This window comes from Parambassis ranga, chromosome 1 (assembly GCF_900634625.1).
Source record: "Parambassis ranga chromosome 1, fParRan2.1, whole genome shotgun sequence".
Lineage (NCBI taxonomy): Eukaryota > Metazoa > Chordata > Actinopteri > Ambassidae > Parambassis > Parambassis ranga.
Window position 1 is genome coordinate 21596999 of NC_041022.1, and position 12199 is coordinate 21609197.

The 12199-nt window shown below is 40.2% G+C and overlaps 1 protein-coding gene across 1 annotated transcript in view; it reads right to left on the reverse strand.

Moving 5' to 3' along the window:
• Positions 1-12199, reverse strand: part of LOC114426447 (voltage-dependent T-type calcium channel subunit alpha-1I-like) — a 134588-nt gene that overhangs the window by 21784 nt on the left and 100605 nt on the right. Inside the window, exons 21-27 of the mRNA XM_028393893.1 lie at positions 9949-10127; positions 9264-9390; positions 8180-8305; positions 7211-7300; positions 5210-5402; positions 4336-4487; positions 2566-2675 (exon numbers count right to left, since the gene is read on the reverse strand). Coding sequence (XP_028249694.1) covers positions 2566-2675; positions 4336-4487; positions 5210-5402; positions 7211-7300; positions 8180-8305; positions 9264-9390; positions 9949-10127 — 977 coding nt within the window. The remainder of the gene's footprint in view (positions 1-2565; positions 2676-4335; positions 4488-5209; positions 5403-7210; positions 7301-8179; positions 8306-9263; positions 9391-9948; positions 10128-12199) is intronic.

The window sequence follows — 12199 nt, forward strand, 5'->3', positions numbered from 1 at the left end:
GTTGTGTCATTTCAGACTGTCAAAGTAGATTGTCAGTCATCCAGGTCATTTTCATCATTTACATTCAGACAGTTGAAGCATGCCAACTGGTTTTCTTGAAGACGTTTCACTGCTCCTCCAAGCAGCTTCATCAGTTCTGTCATTTCACAGGTGATTAAAAAGCAGAATGCTAAATGTGATCAGCTCCAAATGATGCTAAAAACATATGACAGGATGCGTGATGTCACCTAATTCAGTCCATCAAAGTATTCAAAACACACTTCAGTCTAATGCTAAAGATTTAACTGGTGTTGGTTGTCAGATCAAAAGGAGTCAAGTTCAGTCAGACAGATGGCCTCATTTGTCTCTAGAATACAGGAGAGTTCATGGTAGCTGCAACGTGTCCAGATCCTGTGGATGCAAAACAAGTCCAGATCATCACCCCTGCTGCTTGACAGTGTGTGTGAGGTGCTGTGTTTGGGTTTCAGCAGACGTAGTGGTGACCATATACAACAAACCACTCAACTGGTCTCATTTGTCCATAAGACATTGTTCCACAAGTGTTATGCTTTGTTCAGTCTTCTTCTAATTGTGCTGTAAAGAACATTAACACTGAGCATGCCCAGTGAGGTCTGTAGGTTCTGACATGTAGCTCTTTTTTTATTTTTGTATTTCTCTGATCTTGGGCTAATTTTCTGGGAAAGACTGACAGCTGTCTTGAATGTTTTCCACTTGTGAATAATCTTTCTCTCTGTAGAACGTTGAACTCCAAATAGTTTGAAATGGTTTTAGAAGTCTTTTCAGACTGATGTGCAGCAACAGCTGCTTCTCTAACACCATTCTTTATGTCTTTCTCTCTTAGCATTGTGTTAACACACCTGAATGCTCCAAAAGATCTGTTTTATAGAGGTCTGCACACCTGCTGATAATCATTTCATAACGGACTGATGATCAGCAGCACGTGCTGCAGCTCACCCCAATAAATCCTATGGAAGCAGGTAGAGGGACTTGTTGAATGCATGTTTTTTTCCTTTGGTTTTTGGCTTCATTTTGGCTGAATAATTTTAAACTCAGTTTACTGCTAAATTTGTGCCTCGGGTATGCTCCTCCACTGTATCTCATCATAGATAATATCTCAGTCCCAGAACACAAGCAAGCGGCACACAATAACAGAGTAAACACACTCAAAATGGGGTTACCTAATAATTTCCAAAAACACACAAAATTGTGAAGATGTGGAAAAGACAAAGGAATAAAGACAGAGAGACAGACACTAAATCTAATGCAAGATAGGATGAACGCTGAGACAAAGGGGAGAAGAAAGATAGAGAGACGGGCATTAAAATAGGTCGGAAGAAGTCATTTTGAAAAGAATGGGGGCAGAAATAACCAGCAGCAATTTCCTTCAGCACACCCACCACTCTCAACATAATAATAAATCTACATACAGTCAAATAATATCAACCAACACCATCACAGCTGCTCCACAGGCATGTGGCTGAGTGAGGACACCCTTTGCTGGGTGTACATATTGGAATCTATTATAATAGAAACTTCTGCACCTGCACAGCCTCAACGAGAGTCATATAAACAGTAAAAAAATCTTTGCACTTTTTACACACTGGAATTTACACACCATCCACTCATCCATCCTTGTACGGTAAGGAGCCAAATCATCTCCTAGCAACTGGTTATATACTGCTGAGATACAGCAAATAGGGTTGACATTTACAGTCACTGTGTATTTAGCCTCTAACATCTCTTGCAATATAATATCTGTTTGTAGTGAGTACACCATGATTAAACCTGCCTCTGATTCACCAAAACAAGCATCTGAAACTATGGCTGTACCTCAGTAGAAGTGTTCGGACACAGGATTCAAACACAGGTCTTCAGAGTCGGTGCTTTCTATGCTACAACATTCACTCCGGCCACATCCATATGATGTTCGCCACTCCTGAGAGGGTAACACTGTAGCCCAGGTGAACATATTCACCTTCACACAATCTGTGGACTTTTTCACAATCTTAGAGCTCATGATCAGTGAAAACAGCCTGTTAATGTAAAGTAAAGTCAGGCATTTTAACATGGAGGTTTGTGGGGATTGGCCTTAAGGTCACTCGAGGAACTGCAATTTTTGCTTGCTTGTATGCATCGGCTTCTCTCAGCCCTAGAGATTGCTCTTGAATGTTTGACACTAGTTTTAAATGAGTGCACATTTTGAAATGTTTAATGTGATGCAGAATGCATTTTTATTAATCTAATAGGTAAAGTAAGCGATTTTGACTCGGAACGTCTACCGTATCAGACACTAATTAATTTTCAAAGCAGAGCACTAGTTTATTCAAACATGCCTGGAGGGGACATCTCAGGGACATCTCTTTACTGCTGCTTAGATCCAATCTGTGAATAATTATTTAAACTGCAAACTCTGACGTAAAGTTCCTGTTTCTTTCAAAGGATAAAGCAAATAACTCACTGTATACAGATGGGATTATGGTATAGAATGAGTAAATGTTAGGACAGATGTTAGCAGCTTTATACGTACAACAGCACAAATACGTATCATCTCAGCTAGGAGCGTACCTGTCCTTGAAGAAGCGTCGAAATCCAAAGGCAACCAGCTTTAGAGAGGCCTCGATCACAAAGGTGGAGGTGAAGAAGTAGTTGCAGTACTTCAGTGTGGTCTCCAGAGACTAGCAGCGGTTAAAGACGGGCAGAGGTTAGAAAGCAGTGACAGCAGCAGCAGGACACAGTTAATATCCTCTGTCTTTAAACCTTATAAAAGTCCACATGTTAGCAGATCTGTCATTTATTTTCAGCTGAATAAAAGCACATTTGCATAAGAGGAAGAGAGAAGATTACATAACATTTGTTATTGAGTGAATCTGTTTTGTCAATGTGAGAAAAGTATCTTGCCAATGAATCTCTTATAATAGAAGGGAGCTTAATTGAGACAGACATCTATTATCATGTCAGACTCTGGGGAGGAACAGACAGAAACACACTGGTATTAATGAGCCACATACAAAAGGACCACACAAATCTAAAGTCTATAGTGTTAATTGTACACAATAAAACCTTATTATTTCAGTCTAATTACCATGGGACAAAAGACGTTTTATTTACATTTATAGAGCATTTTCTAAGACACACCTGAGAAGAGTTTAATGATATAATTTATCATATGTTAATCCTACTTTGTAAGGCTGCCTTAATAGCTTGTTAGTATTAACATTTTCCTTCAGATTACAGATGCAAATTTGAGCAAAACTCTCTGCTGTCAAATCGTATGCACTGAAAGGTATATAACAGATTGAGAGCTAAGAATTACTTCAGAATAGTTCTGGGTTTTTGGCTGAACCTGAGAAGAGCGTCCAACATTTGGACTCCTAACTGATTTGTGTCTTTTTCCCGATTCGCACTGACTGGAAACAGTGGTGGCAAGCTACAGTGTGAGGGCTGTCCACATCAATGGGATACTCAGACAGAGCCAGCTGAACCTGTGTGCTGAGATCAAAGGTACGTCAAAGCCTTGTCTGACAGTCAGCAAGAGCTGCGTTGACCATGAAACGAATGTGTTGCATTTTGAAGTCACAGCCAGCAGATAGTTAGCTTAGCATAAAAGACATATTTAACAACCGTAATGTATGACTGATATAATGTCAGGAGGTTTTTCCTTGGTCACTAATATGCTGCTCGAGTCAACTCTTCCATGGCCATACAGTATAACCTGTATGTCTCTGACTGCAGCCTCATGTGTGTTGGTGGCTGTCATTAGCAGCTAAAACAGTTGCCGACCAGTGTCAGCTGGCGTAAACAAATCACAAAGTCGTCTGCATGCTGCTGAAAAAACTGCTATTATTACTTATCTATGCATTAAGTTCAACACAGAGACCGAACCAACTCACATTCAAAGTATCTTCTAGACTCGGCTCATTGACAGGACTTAAAGGGGTTTATTCAAATAGTCCAATTTCCTCTGAATAATAAGTAATAGTTAACCGTGAAATAGGTAATAGATTATTCTATATCATGAGTGTAGAAGGAAATGTGTTCTATTATTCAGAAGGGTAGCATGAAAAATTTAATTTTACTACTTCAATAGACCATAGCATTGAAAACTGCCCTCTAATTTCAGAGTATCCATCTAAGATGTGAGGAGTTTAACATTTATCTCACTTTTATGGCAAAATCATTGACTGTTTTTGATTTAAAAGTGGACGTTGTTGGCTGTTTCAGTAGCAGTCTGTCTCTTGGAGTGATTACTTTTAACCATCTTCACCTACTCAGAAAACAAGCCACAGCATCCACTTTCAAAACCACAAACACCCACAATGCAACAGGGCTGGTCACCTGCGGCTGGCTGTAGTGCTCCAGGGACATGGTGATGACGTTGATGCAGATAATGAAGGTAATGACCAGGTCCAGGTAGTGGCTGGTACACAGGGTGTGAATAGCCAGGCGGATGCGACCATAGGATGCATAGTATGGAAGCTTCTGGGCCTCTGCACAAACAAGGAAACAATATAATGAAAAAAAGCAAGGAGGTCAAAGGCCAGTGCCAGAGCAGGAAAAGAAAAAGAAAAAAACACGTCATGTTTTATTAAGAAAGGAGAATGAAAGAGAAAGAATTGCGAGGAGCAAACAGTGTGATTTATTTAATCATTGATTTATGCCTGAGGAGCTGAAAAAAAAGTGGGGCAAATAAAATGAAGAAAAGGCAGAGCAGGATAGAACTGTGAGCTAATATGAAGAGAAAAGTTTGATAAATGTGTGGGAGAGGTTAAGTGCTTTTAAATGAGCTGAAATAATGAGTCATTCAAAGTCGTATTATCATGTGTAATAGAAAATATCAAATTAGAAGTCAAGGGTATGTGCCATTTAAAAGGAGTGTCTTTTAGAGTCAAGTTAATATTATTTTACATTTAACTACTTTGCTGAACTGCACTTTATTTTAAAAACATTAAGACATTTATACTATATATTTGTTCATATTAGTAGATTTCTAAGCTGTATATTTCTGTATTAATGGGAATTGTCCTATGTCTGCTTCCTCCAGCCCATATATCCTTATTTCCCCTGACCCTCTCCATATGTCCTCCTACTTATTTAACCCTTCTTCTTTCCTCTATTCATTATTCTCTCATCATTCCCCCACCCCCACCCCCACCCCCCACATACTTTAAAGTCTTTTCTACCCCACCCCCTTCGGTTTTCTTCTTCTTACTTCTTCTCTTCTTCTCCATGCGACGCTGCCGTTTCTCCTCTCGCCGCCGGGCCTCCTCCACCTCCTGGTGCTGCCGGCATTTGTGGAAATTCTCCACCACCACACCCACGAACATGTTGAGGACGAAGAAGCTGACGATCAAGAGGAAGGAGATGAAGTACAGCAGCATCCATGGATTGTTGTTGGTCACCGGCTAGCGGAGAGCAGAAGATAAAATAAAATGAGTAAAAAAACAGTTCTACACAAAAAAACGTAAGAAGAAGGGATTTAGGATACATAGGAGATGCAAGTGGGATGGAATAGCATATGAGCCAAAGGGAATCCTTAGGTAGCTACCAACATCTGGAAACTTTCCAGCCACCTCCAAGCTGAATAAGAAGTAAAAAAAAAAAACCAGGCAGCGAACACGTTCAAAGTAAAAGCAGGCAGACGAGGAATGGAAGCAAATCTGACATGCACCAGCTGTGCATTAAAGAGTGCTGCATTGAAGGAGCCATGTTGCTTCAAGTACTGGTGACACAATGGAATACAATAAAAGTACTGCTTGTTTGATTGGTCCACGGAGGCCCTTTTTCCTTCTTTTTTTGCCATGGCCCCCTGTGTCGGCTCTGTGCTGTGTGCGTTAGAATGGAGTAGAGTGTCTTCTGTTTGTATCTGTAAGTAGTTATGTCTATTACTACAATAGTAATAGGCCAGGAAGTCTAGATATACCTCAGCACATGCATAACAACGAGCTTAAACATTAAATTAGTTTAATGTCCTACACTGGACTGCATATCAGATGTCACCTAAAAATCTTGATAGCTTGTATCCTCTCTTCACAAGCATGCAGTAAATCATGGGATATGTTGAGTTGCAAAGCATCCACTGTATTTTTAGCCACATGTTGTCATGCAGCAAAACTATTGATATGCACTACATGTACACAGCAAACAACACTGTTTGTAAAGCGGCTCCTGGATTAGTTTGTAACGAGCAACAAGTAGGAGGTAAATCATCTATTGTGTACTTTCTGAAATGTGTCCAACTATGTCGCACAGTTCCCCAATTAACCTGGCCACTTCACGTCCACCAGTGTACAAAAAAAAAAAATCCAGGGAGCTGCCACCAGCTCCAGGAGCAGACAGGATATCAGCAGAACAGGGAGACAATGTGAAGAAAAGTTCAGGATGATTGGGCATGGAGGGAGTTATCACAGAGAGTCATTACAATAAAAAAAAAAATTCATGTTCAGGTGCAATAAAACTGGAGATGAGACTCTGATTTTCAATTTGGAGGAGCGCTGAGTGTTGAAAGCACAGGGTGGAGTGTAAATGGGATTAGTCATTCAGTGCCATGTTGGACTGCAGTGAGGTTTGTCCCTGAGGCGGGGAAACCGAATCATCCACAATAATGCCCACTCTCTAATAGATTCTCTAATAGATTTTCAAATAAACCAATTCTAAAGAGAATGTGTTCACTTTACAGCCAATGCAAAGAAGCAATTTGAATAGTGTTATTGGACATCATGGGTGTGGATGTGTGTATTATTCAACAAGGCTCCAAGTCAGTGCAATATACATTAGAGACATAAAACTGTATTGTTTTCAATGGATGTTATCTCCAGGATCAGTTTCAGGGTCAACTGAGGTTTGGAGTAGGCGGCGCTGTTCTCCTATATGACATTTAAAGTGGTATGTTGATCTGCTCAGAATGCCTCCCTGTGGAGGAGTTGTGGAGACGTCCAACTAGGCAGACATTCGGTGAACCAGAAGGCGGAATCTCACATCCCATCTGGCCTAAGAAAGTGTGGGATTTCCTAAAAGGACTTGGATGATGTAGCTGGAGATTTAGGCAGGCATGTGGCAACTCAGTTTGGTCTGCTGCCACTAAAAAGTGGCCCCAAATAAGTGGCGGAAAATGGATGGGTGTTGGCAAATAAAGAGCACTAGACTCAGAATGTGTTGTTCTGTGTTGGTCCGTGTGCTCTTTTTGTTGCCAGTGTCTGCAGTATGTTATTACCTGCTGGTCGATTCCCACTGCGTCCAGCCCGTGGTACATGATGTTGACCCAGCCATCTTTTGATGCCAGCACAAACAGAGACATCAGAGCCTGCGTGGGACAAACAATCTCACTAAATATGAAACCCACTAGGATGCAGTTGTGTTTAAAAGTTAGCACCCACTTTTTTAAAACATCTGGACAATACTATGTACCCCATCCTTCCAAACAAATCGTACTAATTGTGTTTTAAAGAACATTAACAGTGAGCATGCTCAGTGATGTCTGTAGGCTCTGACATGTAGCTCTTGGGTTTTTTGTATCTTGGGCTGGATTTTCTGGGATGTCCACTCCTGTGAAGACTGACTGTTGTTTTGAATGTTTCCACTTGTGAATAATCTTTCTCACTGTAGAACACTGAACTCCAAATAGTTTGAAAAGTCTTTCCAGACTGATGTGCAGTAACAGCTGCTTCTCTAACACCATTGTTTATGTCTTTCCCTCTTAGCATTGTGTTAACACAACTGAATGCTCCAAAACATCTGTTTTATAGAGGTCTGTACACCTGCTGATGATCAATTCATCAAGAACTGATCATCAGCAGCACCTTTTTTCTAAATAAATAATGGAACAGAGTATGTTATTGTTCCTCCACTAGGATCAGATGATCTTTAGTTTGATGTTAGTTGGCATTAGAAAACATAACATTACTAATTCCAATCACTGTTACTTGTATGTGAAATGGTTAAATTATTGAACAGTAGCCATCCTTAGCAGTAAGCCTATTCTGTATTATTGTTAGAAAGCACAGTATCATTGGTAACACAGCTTTACTTAACTGAACACAGTGCTCTCTAATAAAGGGAAACACTTCCCTCCTTCCTTTCAGGTCGTAACAAAAAGGCATAATTAATATACATCTACATTTTTGTTTTTTATGTGGTAAATAATGCAGACAGGATGTCAGAGATATTTTTTTTTCTGTTGTACCTGTCCCAGGTTGTCAAAGTTGTATTTGTGGTGAACCCATCGATAGCTGGCAGCCAGGCAGTCAGATTTGTTAGTGATGTTCTTCACATCGAAACCCACACAGTAGTAGAACTTGCCTTTGAAGAGCTTTAGAAGGAAAACACGCAGAGGAAAACAAGAAGAACACAATGATACATTTGATTAGAAAAAAATAAAAAAATCAACACTTCTGTCACGCAGCTTTTGAAGTAATTTCATAATTAGCGTCTCTAGCTAGTGTGTGGATGAAGCTTAACTGCACTTGATATCAACAGGGTGGTTTCCCTGCTGAGAAAACATCTTTTTAATTCTCCGTCATATTGAGCACATCAAAGAGGAGAGTGAGTGAAATACAACATAACAGCAGATGCAGAGAGGATAATTACGTGACTTTAAGGGAACAGCAGAGTGGGATTGACTGACAAGGAGAAAATATAGACGGCTTAGATGAAATAAAAACAGAAAATGAGGCAAAGTATACATCTGCAAGCTAAGACATAATGATATGTTATATAATAATCTTAATACTGACATATTTACAATAGATTTATTTAATAGGCTGTTTCTAGAGGTAAAGCTGATTGTTACGTTTTTAAAATGCATTGTGTGTTTTTGCTCACCGAATGTATTCCAAAAATGAAACTATACTTCGATTGAAGGACTGACAATCTAATGTAAGCGTACTGTATGTGGGGAGCAGAATTACCCTGACCTGTTGGTTTTTTTCTGCATATGATTATATTTGTATCTCCTTCTGTTGGATTCGACTGTAAAAATCCTTCTTAGCCATGTTTAATCTTCCATTCCCTGGCTTTGGCTTCTGCTCTAAAAGGTACCGAGAACTTAATTCCATCCCAAGAAGCATATTTTAACCTACTTTAATGCTCATGTGTATAAAAACTTAATAGGACCGTGGTGGGCATGGGGGTCGCTGTGTTAGGTCATATTAGGTTTTGCATTAGATTCACTATCTCAGGCCCAATTAAAGGATTTTGCAGAGTTGTACATATAAATTGTTAAAGCCCTGTGAGACAGAAGATGTTGAGGTGGACAGTCGGTAAAATACCTGAACGCCAAGAATGCCAAAGATAATGAAAAATGCACAGCAGATGAGGACGATGTTGCCAATGGGCTTGAGCGATGTGATGAGGGTCTCGACCACCAGCTTCAGCCCTGGAGCCCTGCTGATCACCCTGGAGGACAGGCAGAGAGAGAGAGAGAGAGAGAGAGAGAGAAAGTTAAAACAAAGAAAAAAAACATTGACATAATCAACAGATTTAACAATAAAAAACAGTCTAATGTGCCATTATGCTGAGATATGAGGTGTTAATGGAGTTTAAAGGACCACTGAGCATGGTTTAGTGACCTCTAGTGGTGAGAGTGCAGATTGGTGAACTGGATTTATATATATCTATATATATAGATTCTAAGCTGACATCTTATATTATATAACAATATGGTACATGTGATGAATTCTGGTAAAGAATCTGAATGGAAATCTTGGGAATTCAGATCATAATATGTCATATACTCACAATAGAGCAATTACAATTAGTGCATTTTCAATGAGTTGGCTAAACTGTTTTACAAAACACAACATAATGGTCTCAGCTTGTTGCCTGGCAACAGATCACAGTCGAGGTGAGGTGAGGGGCTGTAAGCAGGGGTTAATTAACTTTGAATAATCAGGCTAGCCGTTGTTTCTATCACTTACGGTAAGCTAACCATTTTATAATTGTGGTTTAGCTGACCTGAGAGGACGTAGAGTCCTGAGCAACCTGAGAACACGCAGAACCCCAAGGATCTTAGCCCCGCCCGCCATGGACACCACGATATCAATCAGAGACACGAAGACCAGGAAACCATCGAGAATGTTCCAGCTGCTCCTCAGATAGGCTGACTCCCCAAGGTACAGACCCATGGACACCACCTGCAGAGATGAAGGAGAAGAGGTGCTGAATCCCATGCACGTAATGCAGGAGTGGCCAGATGCACACACTCTTTGATATGCAGATTTCTTAGCTTCCTAGGGAGGAGAGGAGAGGAGAGGAGAGGAGAGGAGAGGAGAGGAGAGGGTCAAATCTAAAAGAATGCATGGGCGAGAAGGATCAACAACAGCTCCAGGAGCTCCATGTCATCATTAGTCCAATAGATTTGTTTTGGCAGACAACTACTATGTTGACATTAAATTTTGATGACTATACTGAAAAGAAAAAAATGTCTACGATTAAGAAAAAGACTTTTAATTTAGGCATGCAGTATTTTGGAATGCTGACAGAGCACTGTGCCACAGCCTACCCAAATTCCTCTTAAATCTAACACTTCTGCACTTCTGGACTCACAGAGTGTCAGGGCAGAGGTGTGTGTGTGTGTGTTGTGACCTGAGCTGAGATCTTAGAAAGCTTTATGATGTTCCCGTTGCAGCCTGATTGGAGATCTCACTCACTAGGCGAACTCCAACAGGGAGTGAAAGAGAAAGGAGGGAGGAGAAAATTCTACGAGGAAAGAGTATGGGTGAAGAGGAGGAGGGGGAATGATGAGACTTCTATCAGGTTGTGGAAACGGAAGGCAGAAGTCAGGGATGGTGCAGAAGAAAGGCAGAATATCTGAGATCAAAACGAGGCAGTACTTATGACGGCAAACCTTCACGGCCGATGATTCTGCACAACATCGTTTGCTACCTGCCATGTGCTTTCACGGCATGAACAGCCTGGTGTGGCTGTCATGTCACAGCAGACATTCAGTCGACTCCTTTGCCTTGTTTTGCAGAAATGCCACTAGAACAAGACATGGAAAGATGAAGAAATAAAAAGGTTTCTCAAATAGGTGAGGAGACATAACCCACCAGACTTTTACCTAGTGCTTTATGTCCCATTTTGGACCATTGCTTTAAGCATTAAAACTACTTGGATTATGAAAAAATGTTCATTTTTGTGTCAACTGACCTTTTTTCAATATTTAACACAGGTTGCAGCGCAAACTTGCAACAAACTGTTTTGAGTGATATATTTTATTTTTAATTTTCATAATTAGACTCAAAGAGAAAATAAAATTACGAAAAAATATTTTGATTTATACAAAATCTTTCTTCCTTTCTTGTTTTCAAGGGAAGAAATGCATATCTCATATTATACAACTGCTTCTCTTATGTATCTTACTGTATACTTGGTTCACACAATGGACACATACTGCTGCACCTACTTCCTGTTAATGGTTACAACTTGTGATGAGGGTGAGATGAGGTTCTGAGGTTGGACCCCCTAAAGTTTGTAGTTTGCTTTCTCATAATGTTATCCTCAGCCCCATCTGCCCTGCGGTTCTAAAACACCATTGCAGACTTGTGAATGCCAAAAAAGAAAAAAAAAGAAACCTGTTGAGATCAATAAAAATGCTGGATGATAAAACAAACGCAGCAGAAAACATGTGTTTACTGTTTATAAAATAGACATACAATTCTGAACTCTATATTGTGCCAACAGAAGGCAAAGAACAATACCTGAAGACAAATGCCTGATATTACAGTGGTGTATTCCTTTATGAGACTATTAACAATCCAAACCAGTGCCACCACCATGACAGCACCTCTGCTTATATGGGTGTGAGATACTGTGAGAAGTTTCTTAATAAATTGAGGCTGTCTTTAAAAGCATTTTTCTTTCACTGTAGTCAAACTTGGAAATGCTTATATAAACCTCCTGCTGCGTGCTGGGAGGCCCTGACAATATGTTCCCCCACTGAACAATCTCTACTACTGTCACCAGAGTAACTCAACATGAGTGACGACAGCAGCAGTGGTTTTAGCACGGTAACAGACACTGCCATGTCAACTGTTGCCAAAGCATCCTAACGCTGTAAAAGCAATGCAGAGAGGCAGAGAACAAAGAGAGCTCAACAATGAACGAAAACACACACACACACAGAGAGAGAGATGGATAATGGGGGAGAGCAAAACCTGAAGTGATGATTTTCCTGAATTCTATACAGCTGTGTTAAAGAATACAA